Source organism: Centruroides vittatus, unplaced genomic scaffold (assembly GCF_030686945.1).
Source record: "Centruroides vittatus isolate TY-2023 unplaced genomic scaffold, ASM3068694v2 contig_374, whole genome shotgun sequence".
Lineage (NCBI taxonomy): Eukaryota > Metazoa > Arthropoda > Arachnida > Scorpiones > Buthidae > Centruroides > Centruroides vittatus.
Genome location: NW_027122196.1, coordinates 543,259 through 560,201, shown reverse-complemented (window position 1 = coordinate 560,201; position 16,943 = coordinate 543,259). Strand labels below are relative to the sequence as shown.

The window sequence follows — 16,943 nt, the reverse complement described above, 5'->3', positions numbered from 1 at the left end:
TGTGAAATACCCTTCTGTGATTCATCCTTCTTTGTTAACATTCACAGGAGATCTACACCTTCGGGACGGACGTGAGAAATCCCAAGTGAGTGTATATAAATACTCATATGAAGCTTGAAATATTAATAAAGAATGCGATTTTTTTAAATAAAAATAATCAATAAAACCTGTATTTTTAGACGAGTACAATCGGGTACCACGTTAGCTGCTTTCGTAGCTAACGCTAAAGAAGCCGTTCGAACGAAAACCGATAACCAAGTAAAAATATATCACTTGAATCTTATCAGATTTTTTTATATTTTTTTAATATTAAAAAAAGAAATGTCTGTTACATCAAATATATTTGATTTTTGTAACAGAATCCGCTTTTTCCTGAAGGAGTACCGGTTGATAGAGAGAATGCTGCTTATGTACTGTGCCATCCGATATTGCAACCTGACGGAGAACTGACAGGTTCGATATGTTATTTTATACAGTTTTTTCGATGAAATAAAGCTCTAAAACACTATTTTCTAATCTTTTTAGGAGTTTTAGAGCTTTACAGGAAGGAAGAAAATGAATTTTATGAAGAAGACGAAGAGGTGAGACGTTCCTGAACTTTTAAATGTTAATTTTAACTGTTTAAATAATATATTTTTATGTTTCTATGTATAAAGAACTTTTAGAATTTCTTCTGATTAAAGGTTTTAAATAAAATAATTCTAAAAAGAAATTAAAATGTAAAAATCTTTGGAGATCATTTTAATTTCTTTGACTTCTTTAATTTCAAGGTTTTAATTAACTTTGAAACGTCGAAATTTCTTAAATAAAATCTCATAGCAGATGGCACCGCACACAATTTTAACTTTATTGCCTGGAAAGTTAAGCAACTCGTTGCTCGATTTTTTTTGAAAGAGTTACGCGTAACATCGATCTAACATCTTTGATTGTTAATGGCTGTAGATTTGGGCTGCAATTTGAAAAAATTGTAGAGCTATAAATTCTGTATGTCTGTCTGTATGTCTGTCTATCCTTCCTTAATCGCAAGAACAGAGTTAGATTGCTGTAAACCGAGACCGGATATGGAAGGATTAGGGACAGGAAGTTCCGATTAAGTATAAAAAGTCTTTCGGTTTCAACCGAAAATCGTGTTATTTCAATTTTAAAAGTTTCCCCTGAAGGGAGTTAGATAGATGACAGCAACTATGTTGTTAACGGGAAAAGTATGATCTACAGGGGCAAGATACTAGTAATTTGACGTAGATTTGCATATATTTTAAATTGAGTAAATTAAAATTTGATAAAAAATTGCAGCCCGGCATTGTGACGATGTCACAATAAATAATGGCTCGTTAACTTACTAAAATTAATTTTTTACCTAAAACCCTCAACAAATATCGAAGTAAACAGTGTAAAATTTCGTTCTATTCATCTAAAGCTTCATAAAAATTATATAAAAATGTATGGAAAATGTGATTAAGAAGTTGTTGTTCGAAGTTGATAATCGATATCGGATTCGCTATTTTGGCAGAAAGTAAATTACAAACGACGATTATTTCATGTAATTTTCATTAAAATACAAATTACAGAAAATAATTTCGATTATATAACTTGATTTTTAATTATAATTTAATGCAAATTTTCGTTTTGCAATTCATAATCATAAATTCCTGTTTTATTTTTAATTACCAATAACAGGAAATCAATATAATTTTTTTTAAATATAAATTGTTAAAAGTGATGAATAATTAGGTCATTAATATAATATAAATTAATTATATTTAATTTTTTTTTCCATGTAGATAGTTAACAGTTATTTAGTGTGGGGTGGTATCGCTTTACATTATGCTGAGGTAAGCACTACGTTTGCATGATTTAATTAATTTCAATTTATAATTTTTTAGTGATTTATTTAATTAATTTTAATTAAATTTCTTTATTTTTAACTTTGTAATTATATATCTTTATACTTTAATATAAATTAAACGTATAAAAAGTCGAAGTTAAAGTTTCTCATGTAAAGAAAGATCAATGGATGTTCTCAAGAAAGTCAAGCATTTTGTTGAATAAATGAATTTTATTAAAGTTTTTTACTTTTAATAAATCACTTAAACGTTTTTATATTAATTATAAGTAGTAATCAGGAAGAAAGAGATAGAGATGAGACAAGGCCCTGTCTATTAACAAAATATGGGCCCTTAAGACTTAGAGGACCTTAGCACTTAAAATAGTTTGGTGTCCTCATATATTATATATGTTGTTCAAAATATAAACAATAATAAAGCATCAAATAAAATCATATTTCTCGAAATGCTTTTCGCCAGCAAATACTTTAGTTTTTCATTTATTGTGGGGGCTCTTTTTTGTGAACCATGCTGTACCATTTGTGTTCAGCTGTACCATTTGGATTTTGGACCGTGGTAAATCAGGCAATGAAAAATTTCTGTGGTTCCCCCTTTCCTTTATGGTACTCTAAGCGCGTCTTTAGAGCACCATCAAAAAAAGGGGAAACCACAGAAATTTTTTATTGCCTGAATTGACCATGGTCTTATCTCTATCCGAAAGTCATAAAAATATACAAATAAAATCGATAAAAGAAAAACAGAATTTTTTGTCAAATTTTTTATATAATGTTTTTTACATAAGACAATAAATTTTGGGGCATTTCCTCATTTGGACCCGGAATAAAGGCACTCTCTCACTCTAATCAGAACCAGTTTCTGTTCTAATTATAGCAATGCATGCTTTAATAATTATTATCGAAATTTCATTAAAAATCAATTAAATTTATAATTATATTAATTGCGATTTATTAGATAATTTTCAGATTGTTAATCATAACTATGTTACATTAATTAGTATTAAAGTAATAACCTTATAATTATAATAAGAAAATCTTAATTTGCATTAATAATTAACTAAACTTTAATAGTTTTATTTTTAGTATCATTTTTATAAATATTTATTTCCCGTAGGATAATTATTTTTAAGACGAATTAAATTAATTAATTTATTAATTCCTGCTTAAGGATTATTTCGAATTTTATTACACAGCTGTACACGAACATGGTTCGTCAAAGGAAATTGAATAACTTCCTGCTGACAGTAGTCAAGTGAGATTACTTTTCCACTTTCTCTTCTCCTTTTATTCTCTTCCTCTTGATTCAAGTTTCGTAATTTGTTTGTTTATCAGATCGATCTTTCAAGACATGATCAGCATGGATACCGTCATCGTTAAGATAATGGTAAATACGTTATCCGATAATTTGTTTGGCTTGTTTGTATAAAACCGTCATTAAACAAGGAGTTTTATTTTTAAATTGGAATATGGCAAGGTGTGGCAGGGGATTTCATTACTGTATCGCAAAGTCACCATCTTTTGGCACACGTCAACAAGGAATGGCACTAATTTCAACACCCTCCTTTGCATGTTAACATATGGATACCAATAATCTCCCTCACCACTCTACTACATGTTAACAAGGAATGTCATTAATCTCTCTCAACACTATTCCTTGTTACACCTTAATACGTGATATCACTGTATGCCCCGCGAAGTCACCGCTTTTTGCTACGTGTTGTCATATGCCAATTTTCCTCTCGTTTCACTTTAATTTTTTATGCAAACCAAATGTAATTTTGAACAATAAGACATCATTAAAGTTAAATTTTTAATTGTAGATGTTCGCTCAGAAACTTGTAAATGCGGATAGAGCGTCTTTATTCTTGGTCGATGGACGTTCTAAAGAGTTGTATGCAAGAATATTCGACGTCAGCGGTAGTCAGGATAGTACCAATAACATTAAGCCCGAAGCTTCCAAGGAAATTAGGTGACAGTGTAGATTACTTTATCAATTTATTCGTTGTGATTCTTTAACCTGTGACTCATGTAATTCCTCTTCTATAGATTTGCATTGGGTACAGGTATCGCCGGGCACGTCGCTTTAACTGGTGAATCTTTAAACATTTCTGATGCTTATAACGATAAAAGATTTAACAGGTATTTAATAAAGGTGTTTACATATTTGTACATAGTTAAATTAAAGTAAACATAAATTTAAATAGTACCAAACTGGTTTTAAAGTATATCTCATTTAACCGACTTTTGGGCTACCCTGTTATATTTACTTATTTACTTAATAATATTGTAGTTACGAAGCAAACAAGGCTCTGTAATCATCCAGAAAATTCACCATAAAGAATTTCACCCACGAATTTGTAACTCAATTTCTTATAAATTGAACTTTATTTTTACCTTTATATCAAGTTTCTGAATTCGTTTTGAATTCTGATCTCGCATAAAAGAAAAAAAAATGGTTAAAACATCAGAAAATCTGCTAGGATACTCAATAAAATTGCCACGTACAAATACATATCGCACTTTATCACACGTTTCGACTTCTAGATGCATCTCTCGAAAATTGCCAAGCGGAATCGTCTATTATTGATCGTAACTTACAGCAAATATTGCTAATGGAAGCTTAAGTGAAAGAACAAAATAAACCATAGCTCTGATATTGCAAAGTTTTCCGATGAGTGAGCAGAACTTAATGTAATCCTCTTGTAAACGATTCTCAATTATTTACGCGTAAACAAGTAAATATTTAATATGTTTTTAATTCTAAATCGTTTTTTAAACGCTTAATTTATAAGAATGAATTAAAATTATTTTTATAATTCTATAATATTTCACAAGTCAGGCGATTTGCAATACGTGGCATTCAGGGATAAAAATAATCATCATAACAACGTTGCTTAATGGTTAATGGATTAAGAATAATGCAAACGTTCTGGATTCTATTCGATATTTCAAAATTGGAATTAGTTAATAAGCAGAAATCTCACTTCATAATTTCTCTTCATTATCCTTTAGCAACACAGTTTTGGGAAATTCCCTCAATTAGCAACATGAAATGTGTCAATTAGAGAAAGTCTCATTCACATCATTAAGTCTCTCTCCGTGTGTTGCATCGTAAACTATTCCAGAAACACGTTATTGGTGAAATTTTAATTAATTTTTGATCATATCGCGCTAGTAAATTAAGAAAATGTTGATAAAATGGCTACAGAAAGCAGAAATTATTACTGGGAAGGTCTCCTGCAAATTGATGGCAATCCGAAAAGATGCCTCTCTGAAAAACGTTATTTAAGCCTTTTTGAAACCATCCTCTAGCAAATTTACATTCCGAAAGATGCATATGTTAATAATATACAGCGTACTCTCGATTATGCGGGGTCACATTAACTGGGGTGCCAAAAAATTCTTATGGATGAGCCATTAATTATCATAAATCGTTTTATAACTTTGTAGGCTAATGGCTGGAAGGAGGAGAAGAGGAATGATACATTTAGCCAAAGTGCCCAGTTTATTATGAGTGAGGCAGTTGTGTACGATAGTTTCTTCGCATTTCTTTTGAAAAAGAACGGGTCAATCTGGCTGACATTAATGCAGAATTCAACTTCCAGAAATGAAGCCATACGAGATTTCAGGATTATCTGGATACAAGCGTTACCAGATTAACCAGAATGGCATCCCTCTCGTTCATTCCAGATAATCAAGAGTCTGCTGTGATCTATAAAATGTATACATAACTAACTTTAACAAAAATATCGTTACAGAACCGTGGATCAACTGACTGGTTACACGACCCGATCCTTACTTTGTATGCCCATTTTCATTCGTAACCAGTAAGCAAACTGCATATTTTATCAAATAGCCTTTCGAATTGACGCGTATATTTATAAATAAACGATTCTTTTAGTGTTATCGGCGTCGTTCAGATGGTTAACAAAGTAAATGGTTCGTTCAGTAAGATAGACGAAGAAGCTTTCGCTACTTTTGCAACATACTGCGGACTGGCTCTTCATCACGCTAAAGTAAGTTTTTTCTATGTTTATTTTCTTATTATTTTATTTTTTGTACGAATTACGTGACTCTACATTACTTTAATTCCTTCTCTTCTCATATTTCGCCATTTTCTTTAAGGTCTTAAGAGGTTACTTAGCTAAACAATTCGCTCTAGTAATCTTCCTTCTTATTTAATCCTCCTGGAAATTGTTTACTTCAATAATAAATTGAAGATAAATTTCGGTTATTAACAAAAACGGAGATTTCCTTGTATTATTATTATTCTTTTTACTAAAAATAAAAACTTCGAATATTTTTTGCTACATCTTCTGTGGGATTTATACTTTTAGGAAAGAAAGCTTCTTCTTCGAAGTACAGAAAATTTAGAAAGTGTTTTAGTCAATGATGAGTAAAGATAAATAGCGGATTAATTTGATTTTTAACTAAAAAAAATTTTTTTTAATTTAATAAAAACACACAATATATGCACACAAACTTCGGTTTAGAACAAACATTTGTTCGGTGTTGAGACACTAAATCGAGTTTGATGCTAAACTGAAGCATATTGAATAATAACAGTTATACAAAGAGGTCTTACACATAAGTTTGGTGTTTGAAAGTCCTGTATTTTGATGATAACAATGCAAAATTTAGTACTTTATGGAGTAGACCCATTCTCAAGTATTCGTTTTGCGCTATATTGAGGTTTCACTACATATATATAAGCTTCTTTAAGTTCAAGACTTACCTCTTAGGTTTAGAAGGTATGCTTCAGAAAGAATTTATTGTCTTTCAACGATATTTTATACCCCAGTTTAGGGCCTCCAGTACGAATCTATAGCTTTTGACCACACATTTCTGCATGCTACATTATTTGATGGGCCTGTTAAATGTTATAGATTAGTCACAACAATTTTAAGTCCAACCCTGCCTGCAATAATTATAATTATCATTAAAATTCCATTTTTATATTTAAAATAAAGCTCCAACAGCCCCTGTATATCAGCACAGCTTTAGAATTGTTGTTGTATGCTCTTAATAGCTCCTACATACCTAAAAAAGCTCTAGAGTAACCAAAATTATATACACAGATAACTAAAACAAGTACAGAATAACAAAGTAAATGACGACGATTTAAAATTAATTCGATTTTATGACTGTTTTTACAGAAATTATTGAATAATTCGCTAATTATTATGAACTCAAAGTAATTTTTCCATGTTAAAACTTTAATATATTGACGAATAATGGAGTCATTCTTCTTACAATGTTGACATTATATGAAGTGTGCTTTCAGTTGTACGACAAAATACGTCGATCGGAGCAGAAGTATAAAGTGGCACTAGAGATTCTCTCCTATCATAACACTTGCACAGAAGAGGAAGTGGATAGAGCCAAACAGGCTCTTCCTGCCAACATACCCGATATTTTATTAGAGTAAGTCAATTGATTTCTTCTATTCTATGCTCTGAATATATTGATTTATATATTATTTCGTTGCCAGTTTTGCATTCTCACCCTATAACCTTAGCGCTGATGAAAAGGTGACCTCCACGATTCATATGTTTAGCGACCTTTTTGGCTTGCATAAGTGAGTAAATTGGCAATTTAATTCATAAATTTAGAACTCGATTAAGTTTATCATTACGATATATTTTATTTTAATTAATATTTAATTAAGGTAATTAAAGAAACGTGCGTGTTTACGAGGGGTGCGAATGATTATATCCGCATCTTGAGTCGTAATCTTTGAATGATATTCTACTTATATTTTTCACATTATATATAGTTTTAGCCCATATTTTGTGAATCGTGTATAAGAATTAGCTCATGAAATTAAAATTTCATTAGGATTTTTAATAATATATCATAATAGATGGCAGCACACACAATTTTAACTTTATTGCCGGGAAAGTTACTCAATTCTTTGCTGGATTTTTTAAGTTGAGTTTTGTAATATGCCGTAATTAAATTCTATTAAAAGAGAGTTTCGAAGAGAAATTGTAGGAACATTGTACGGAATTTTTGGTAATTTAGTGTCATTTTAGTGCAAGATAGAGAAATTCAACCGGCTTGGAAGTCTAATATTAGAAGCAATTGAAAAGTTGAAAAAGGAGAGATGGAGACTGATTGCAGTATTGAGAAAGATTACATTCGACTTTTTTTTATTTGTTTCTTATTCCCAGTGCGCCCAATTTTCTTTCAAACGGGCATATTTTCCCGTAGTTCATCGTATACAATGTATGAAGAAAAGCTCGTTCCTTCATACATTGATTTGAAGAAATGCGATAAATTGATTATTCGACATCTTGAATTTCAGCAGCAAAAGATAAATTTCATTTAAATAACTTTTTGCTTAATAAAAATTCAATTTTATTTATGAAGATTGTATATCTTTTTAGTTAAAAGTTGTAAAATTGTGCAAGAACCTTCATATTGAGTATTTTGTACGGCTAGAGCTGACAATAGCTATTAAAGTGTAGTTAATTTGAAACTAATCTTAAAAATGTTTAATTTTATTTGCTTAAAAACGTTTTTATTCTTCTAAAAATATCAAAAATTGGCATTTCAGACACACCAAAATTACTGAAAATTACAGTAGTTTTGATGAATAATTCTTAACTTAATGATGATTCTTCGTGTTAAATGAATGTAATTTATTTTCTAGATTCGACTTAGATTGCCTAATCAGATTCACGTTAACAGTGAAGAAGAATTATCGAAGGGTTCCTTATCACAATTGGACCCATGGTTTTTGTGTGGCCAACGCAATTTACGTTGTCATCAAGAAAGCCAGAAACACTTTTAGACCATTGGAGGTTTGATAAATAACTTTGTTTTAAAGCCACAGTTACATGTTTTTCGTAATATTTTTGGTATAATGTTGTAGGAATTATCTTTGTTCGTTGCCTGTTTATGCCACGATTTGGATCATAGAGGAAAAACTAATCAATTCTTAGTGAATTCGGCATCACCTCTAGCTGCAATCTACACTACTTCCACCTTGGAGCATCATCATTTTAACCAAACTGTATCTATTTTGCAGGTATTTTTAAATATGTTTTAGCAATTTATCTGGAAATTTGCTTAATGTTTTGTGTTGTCTGTGTGTTTATCTGCCCGCAAGATTTTTTGTTTTAAACGAGTTAGAAGTTTAAAGTTAGAACTTCAAACTTTCTGAATTTCATTTTAGCAAGAAGGTCACAACATATTAAAAAATTTAAGTTCCACCGAATATAAACAGGTGATTTATTGATTTTAAAAAATGCGTTTTATTATTAAAAATCGTGTACTAAATAAAAATATTCGATTAATTCAGGTGCTGGGTAACATTAAGCATTGTATTTTGGCAACAGATTTAGCATTATTCTTTCCCAATAAAGCCAAAATGGAAGAAATTGTAAATAGAAAATCGTTCGATTGGAATAATAACGACCACAGGTAAGGTTATAATTAAATAAAAATTAATTACAATTGATCAATTAATAAAAAAATAATTATAGGTTATTGTTAGAAGCCATCACAATGACGGCTTGCGACTTATGTGCAAGTACAAAACCTTGGGAACAGCAGCAAGACACCGTTCGAGTCATCTTCGAGGAGTTTTATGAGCAGGTTTATAGAAGAAAAAATAAAAATATTCTAGAAAATTTAATAAATTTTGCATCTAATTAATATTTTTTCCAATTTAGGGCGATATTGAAAGAGCTCAAGGAAGAGAGCCAATTCCTATGATGGACAGGAATAAAGAACACGAAAAACCAGCATCTCAGGTATGTTAATTAATTCATTAAAAATGTTGTATTTTAACATTAAAAAATTCCAAATTTTAATATAAATTTATTTATTTACTCATAAAAATTGGTAAATTTTATTAAAAATAAGCGATGATTTTAGTAAACATGAAAAAAAATCGAGGAACCAATATTAGGATAAATTTATAATTTTCGAAATATTAATACATTCGAACCTCCAATAACGGCCACCTCTATATAACGATCATTTTCAGGAACGTTTCTAAATGCGTAAAAAATAACCTCTAAACTACAACCATCTCTGAACAACGTGCTCCTATTAGTGCCCATTGTTCAGAAGTTCGACTGTACTTAAAAAAAAGTTCATATTTATAAGAATTCAGTAAAATATTTTGATTTTGTTGCTTTTAAATGAATAAAAATAGTCAGGGAAACTTAAGCATTCGAAATTATTAAGAAGCAGTATCTTTAATTGGATTTAGACTTTTCTAAATGTTGGTGGCGATAGGATAAAGAACTGATTCTAATCTTGATATAAAGTACAGCTACTTCTCCTTAGACTATTGTCTGTCTGTTTTGATCAATGGAAATAAATATCTCTTCCACTTAATCTTGATCTGACATCTGCTGTCATCGAAATACCGATAATCTGTCACGCATTGATATAACTATAGATGTGTTAGGAGGACATCAGAAATTGGCTGGGAAGCGGCTCTAATCTTTAACTAATTTATAATTTTACATAAATTTGAACAATAGCAATGAGTTGTTGCGGGCAGAAAGTGGGACGTTTAGCTCATTTGTGATTTAGGGGAGATGAAAGCGAGCGCTGAAGTTCTGTGATTCCAAATTGATGCAATTTTATGTCTCCATTTGTGGACTTTTCTTCACAGCTTTTCGGTAATTGAGGGCTGTAAAGTTTAAACTTTTTAAGGTTTTATCTGTTTTTTGTTAAAAAAAAAAACTTTAATTTTCAAGGGTTTTGAAAGAATCCTTTATCCTATCTTTATTGTTGGTGGTGTCTGAAAGTTAATTACATGACGACGTGCAGGACTAGATTACTGACGTCGCGTAACGTGTTACCGAAGGTAGAAAAGCGATTCTGATGTGATATGCGAAGTCATTGATGACGTATGACGTCGTTGAAAGATTACAGTCGTGTCTCACATTAAAACTCTGATGTATACTCAAGTAAGAGCATTTTTCCAAAAACATGAATTATTTCTAGAAAAAACTTGCAAAATTCGTAACTTTTTCCATGCTGTAAAAGCTCCTAGAAAATCTACCAAAAGAATAATTAAAATCCGCGTGAAGAAACAAGTTTTTATGATAAACACTTCTCAAATTTTAATTATAGGTAGGGTTAGCTCGTGCAATCACTCATTTACATGCGTAAGCACTTACTCACCGGTTGTTAACACCTTTTTTCTGCATAGCGAACGCATAATTTGAACATCAGTCAGCAGTCGATTCCTGAATCGATAATTAGGTCGTCGATCTTCTGTACCTGTTATTAGTGCTCGGAGATGCGAAATTGCTATAAAATAAGTTTTAAAATACAAAATAATAATTGTGCAATGTTAACATCATCTCTATTTGCTCGCAGAACAAAGATCCTCTCTATGCTTCGGCAGAGTAGGTAGTCTAGAGCGTAGGAAAGGATCTAAACGCTACAAGTAGATCCTTTACTCTACACACTGGAGTGCAGATTCTTTGTCTATGCACCTGTAGAGTGCAGGTCCTTTGTCTATGCACCTGTAGAGTGCAGGTCCTTTGTCTATGCACCTGTAGAGTGCAGGTCCTTTGTCTATGCACCTGTAGAGTGCAGGTCCTTTGTCTATGCACCTGTAGAGTGCAGGTCCTTTGTCTATGCACCTGTAGAGTGCAGGTCCTTTGTCTATGCACCTGTAGAGTGCAGGTCCTTTGTCTATGCACCTGTAGAGTGCAGGTCCTTTGTCTATGCACCTGTAGAGTGCAGGTCCTTTGTCTATGCACCTGTAGAGTGCAGGTCCTTTGTCTATGCACCTGTAGAGTGCAGGTCCTTTGTCTATGCACCTGTAGAGTGCAGGTCCTTTGTCTATGCACCTGTAGAGTGCAGGTCCTTTGTCTATGCACCTGTAGAGTGCAGGTCCTTTGTCTATGCACCTGTAGAGTGCAGGTCCTTTTCTATGCTCTTATAAATGTGTAAAATGTAGGAAGCCCGTACAGAATTTGGAGAACAGATACTTCTCCTCATCCTAGTGACGATTTCTACTTATTTTTCTTCTTCGGTTATCTCAGTTTTAATTCTAAATTAAATAAAACACTAGGAATATTAATATAAATATACTTTTATATTAATGATTCTGTACTGTATAATATAATAGCATAACCGCGAAACATATTGTTATAACTGTAAAAACCAGTATATAATTAATGTAGATGGTTTAATAACTTCATCGAAATTAAATATTAAATATATTTAATTATAAAAGTTAATCCCCGGATTAATTACAGTAACAAATACGGAAATGTTTTCGGTATTTGAAACTTAGATTTGTTACTTAAATCATTTGTAAAGCAAATAATCAAAATTGATTTTCTTAATTAGTTAATGCAACGTGTATCGCTCTTTTGTATACCTTTAATTCCCATTACGTGCAAAATAATAGAACAAACAACACCACGTATTTTGTTATACTTGGGTGTAAATTTAGTCCTGATTTTCCTAATATCACCTGAAGTTAAATACACAGCTGTTTAGGTTACAGCAAATGGCCTCACTCTTTTAAAGTTATATGAGAGGAACGGCTTTTTATGCTATAGCTGAGGGTCTTCTGAGTAATACTGTATATATATAAATTTATTTAGGTTAATTATCTAACATTTTAAATGTTATTATGATTTTAATTGGGAATAAAATCACATTAAAGGATTGTATAAAATATGAAAATCTGTCATTTCATGACACTATAGTGTAAATTTTCATTACTTTATCAATTTTTTTTTTTTTTTTTTTAATTTGCTAGTTAAATTGTGTGAAAATTTTGAAGGATTAAGGATTTGGCACAGTTAAATACCAGTTAAAAATTGGTACAAAATGTACCAAATCCTTAACTGGAATTTAATCGTTTCGATTCTAGCTCCTTCAAGTATTGTATCATTAATTTTTCATGATTTAACTTAAATTTTAACAGGAAAAAAATTCTTAAAATTGATGTTATATTAATGAATATGTAATTATCTAGAAAGAAGGAACTATTTTGAATAAATTATGTATTTATGTCGACAAAAAAACTTGTTAATTTTCATGAGAAATTTTTTATGGTAAACTTAGAAATGTTAAGAAGTTATTTAGGGCTGAGCTGTATCGTCCATTACATTAAGCTAAGGCCCATTATGGAGTCAATACAATAGGCGGGGGTGAGAAACGACGACACGATTCGCATTACCCATAATGAACTGTAGCGATCTGGAGTGTTTGTATGATACGTGACCTCTCATAATTCCACGGTTATTATGGCCTGACCTGTAATGAAATAGGTAACACGGGTAAAGGATGGAAAATAATGTCTCATTCTCTACTACCCGTGGTAAATTATAGTGATCAGGATCGGATTCGATGCTGTATGACCCATGATTTTTCCATTAGGATTGATTGGATTGGATGATAACTCTTAGGTGATCTGCTAAGGGAAATCTTCTCACAAAAACTTTTATGGAAAATTGACCCCTATTTAGGTGTTAGACATGTAAAGAAAACCTTGAGAACTTCAATGATGCCAGTTCATTGGTGAGGCGCGAACCCATTGTTCGGTGACTAGACTAACACGCACCACCCAAGTTTCAGTTTAATGGATTAAAAATAAAAATTTACCAATACTTTGTTTTTAAACTTAAGTGTAAAAAATACTTTTAAAACGTTTAAATGGATTGTTTCAGAAGTACCTCGAAGGTCACAAACGATTAACTTAATGCACAGTCGAAGTTAATCCCCCATGTGTTTTGAGAAGGGGAAACACGAATATGTTGAATTTTAATATAAATTTAGTCACGGAAAAATGCAATTTTCAGTCGCTTTGATGAAGATTTATATAAGAATATAAATGTGTAATAATTAAATTTGAAAATTTCCATACGACTGAAGTGGAGTGGTTTGTTCTTAGTCAATTAATTATACAAAAATAATACGAACGAAAAAATTTAATTTCCTTCTTTAACGCAATTTTATTTTAAAAAAAGTAAAGAAGAAAAATTTCTAATATATTCCTCCAATTTTAAATTTTATAACAAATAGTCTTTAATAAAACTAGAATTATGTGAAAGAAAATGAAATTTTGTGTGGCCAACGTGTGATTTATTATGGTTACGAAAGATAGGATTTCATTTAGATTTAGAATTAATTAATTACAGAGAAAGTACTTTAAATTGAATAACGTTTTCTCATGTACAATTATATTATATATATATATATATATATATACAGTATATAAATGTAGACTATACAAAATTGAGTATTTAATTTATTGCACCATATCAATGAGTTCAAGCGATTTATTGTGATGCCATTTCCCTTAATTTTATTTTGCTTCTTTTAAGCAATAAACGATAGGCTATGCTACTGCATTAACACCCAAGTTGGAGGAGCAAGGTGTCTCGTATACTATGATTCCTCATAACCGGTGTTTAGTGCAATGCAACATAGAGGTACTTCAGACTTACTTCATTAACATTCTCAACTTCCAATACCAGTTGATAAGCAGTGATCCTCAAATGCTGTTGAAAAACAGAACGTTATTGAAATAAGTCTTGAAGCATTTCTTTGTTGCATTTGAGGAACTACGATTCTGAATTTTGAAACACTTCTGTCGCATCAAGCGAATCGACGGCGCTTGAAGGTCCGTACATTTGGAATATGATCGTTGCAACGTAGCCATTTTATTTCTTGTCCAGCATTCACTCGTGAGTAATTAATGTAAATATTGAAATGCCATTTTAATTTTATAATGCAACTTCATAAAATTTAAATAATAATTATAAAAAATTAATGTAATTGACATTAAAAAAATGTATTATAAGTTAATTCGCTTGCTCTTATCGAGTATGTTTGCAATGGAATTTTCAAGATTAATTCGCAAATAATTTAGGAGAAAAATCTTTCTCATTCCTTTATTGATTGAAAAATGAAGTATGCGAAGTACGAAAACAATTTGGATATTGCTAACAGGCAGACAGCTGCCCGAAACCAAATAACTATTTACCTGAATTTTCATCATCTTGAATGTACTTAAAATGGCGTTAAATCTAAGAAAATTTTTTAATTAAATTCAATCCAATTAAAGTTTTTACAGTAAAATGCGTGCTTTTATATAATCATCTAATTAAATTTTGTTAGAAAATTAAGAAAAAATAGTTTTAAAAGATAAATATAATTAATTTTTAAATTGTCGTAATCATTTATATTTGATTTAAATGGATTTATTCTTTTTGGATAATTTTAAGTTCTTTCAAAAGAAATTTTTGCAGAATTTCTTGAAAATTTGACTTTTCCAAAACAAATTACTTTCGGTGAATATTCTAAAAAAATCTTCCCAAAATAAACCTTTATTAAATTAATTAAATTAATTGCAATTTCGTGTTGTTGGGTCGACTGTTTTGCACGTGTGAAAACCTAACGACCTGGGTCCAGTCTGGAACTGATCAGGTTACACTTACGTGTGGGCGCGAGAGATTCGGGGACGTCTTTTGTTCGGTTCAGTTAGACGAGCAGGACGTGACCGGTGTCCAGTCCGACCGTTATAACCCATTCTTTGTGAAATATAAAACAGCGATTTACGATTAGGAATCTTACACGCTAAGATCCTAACAATATGTAACATTATTATCTTTCCTTGTTTCGTAACTGTCTGACATTTTAACAGTCCAAAAGCGCACATTATCGATTGATTTTGATGGAATTAGAGTATCAAATTTAATTTATTAATTGCGAAATACTCATTTTCTAATCATATTGCAAAGTATTGCCTTACATTCAATCACATAAACAAACAGTATCGAATGTTTAGATGGAAGTTAATGAGTTTTTACTGAAAATCCGTGCATTGTAAATATATTTTTATGCATTAAAAATTTATTTTTTTATTGATGGAAGGAGAATTCTGCCTGCATCTTCAGCTCTTCAGAATGGTCCACGTCCACCAGTGGCCGAATGGATAAAACCGTTGAACACCGGTCGTGGGTTCGGGCCTCGCCACGTGGAGTTTTTCGACTTTTCTTCACGTGGCTAACACCTAAATAGGGGCCAGTTACCTACCCCACATAGAGAGTCCTTCTGAGAAGACCGCCCGGCAAATCGTCCAAATGTTGCGTTTCCTTCTATCTATTCCATTTTCTAGAAAGGTAATCTTGACCCGATTTTGAGCTTAAAAGAAATAGACGGCTCGCTATACGACGGCTTTGCAGGAACCACTCCAATAATCTTTTGTGAACTTTTCGCATGGTTCGGGACATCGTTCTCCATCCCTCATTCTTGCAGATCGAATCCATTGTATGTCAGCTTCATTCTTAATGGGCAAAATATGGCTGCCCAAATAAAGGGAAAGGGTTTTCCAAAAGTACAACAAAGAGGGAAGGAGTCAAATTGGCTCAAAAACTGTGCACGTAATTAATGAACGGCTCATGCATATCAAATCTCATTTATTTGAACGTGAATTTACAAATCCACGACTCAGATCTAGACCCTAAACAGTTGCCTAGTTCGCCAAGGTCTAACCCTACCCAAAGTACCCTATTGATATGTATATTTGTCCATAACATATATATATACACACTATATACTATATGATAGCTATTTTTCTAATTTTTTCGTTAGTAATTAAGTAAAGACAATCAATTAACTTAACACACAAATAATTTATACATTTCTTGTGTTACTGTAGCAACTTCATGACAGTCTGTCATAATGTAATTAAATATCACTTAATTACATGACAACAGCTTTGGATATTACTATCCCTTTATTTCTGAGAAATTAATAATTCAGAAATAGAATAATCGAATGATTGGGTATAGAAACAAATGTTTAATTAATGAAATATTTTATTATTATTTTTAAATGTAAAGTATACAAAATTTTAAGTTTTCAGGCTTTTTATAATTAAAAAAAAACAAAATCAATTTATTAAATTAATTTTAATAATTACCTGTATTTAAGCTACCAGTGGACGAGTGGGTGGGTTTGTGCCTCGCCAACGTGGAGTTTTCGCGGTTTTCTTCACGTTATAACACCTAAATAGGGGTCAATTTCCCGTAGAAAGTCCTCCCGGGAAATGTCACCCTCCACGTGTCGCATTGCCTTATCCAAACAAGCAAACTTCCGTTTA

The 16,943-nt window shown here is 31.4% G+C and overlaps 1 protein-coding gene across 5 annotated transcripts in view; it reads left to right on the top strand.

Moving 5' to 3' along the window:
- LOC136975517 (probable 3',5'-cyclic phosphodiesterase pde-5) overlaps positions 1 to 16,943 on the top strand; it is a 61,969-nt gene that overhangs the window by 35,423 nt on the left and 9,603 nt on the right. For all 5 annotated transcript variants that reach the window (XM_067270581.1, XM_067270580.1, XM_067270579.1 and 2 more), the window contains exons 7-25: positions 48 to 85; positions 180 to 258; positions 360 to 453; positions 526 to 581; positions 1,782 to 1,832; positions 3,034 to 3,092; positions 3,173 to 3,224; positions 3,661 to 3,809; positions 3,887 to 3,979; positions 5,599 to 5,667; positions 5,742 to 5,856; positions 7,125 to 7,264; positions 7,332 to 7,418; positions 8,496 to 8,646; positions 8,718 to 8,873; positions 9,021 to 9,071; positions 9,147 to 9,268; positions 9,331 to 9,442; positions 9,520 to 9,600. In XM_067270581.1, the coding sequence (XP_067126682.1) occupies positions 48 to 85; positions 180 to 258; positions 360 to 453; positions 526 to 581; positions 1,782 to 1,832; positions 3,034 to 3,092; positions 3,173 to 3,224; positions 3,661 to 3,809; positions 3,887 to 3,979; positions 5,599 to 5,667; positions 5,742 to 5,856; positions 7,125 to 7,264; positions 7,332 to 7,418; positions 8,496 to 8,646; positions 8,718 to 8,873; positions 9,021 to 9,071; positions 9,147 to 9,268; positions 9,331 to 9,442; positions 9,520 to 9,600 (1,755 nt within the window). The remainder of the gene's footprint in view (positions 1 to 47; positions 86 to 179; positions 259 to 359; positions 454 to 525; positions 582 to 1,781; positions 1,833 to 3,033; positions 3,093 to 3,172; positions 3,225 to 3,660; positions 3,810 to 3,886; positions 3,980 to 5,598; positions 5,668 to 5,741; positions 5,857 to 7,124; positions 7,265 to 7,331; positions 7,419 to 8,495; positions 8,647 to 8,717; positions 8,874 to 9,020; positions 9,072 to 9,146; positions 9,269 to 9,330; positions 9,443 to 9,519; positions 9,601 to 16,943) is intronic.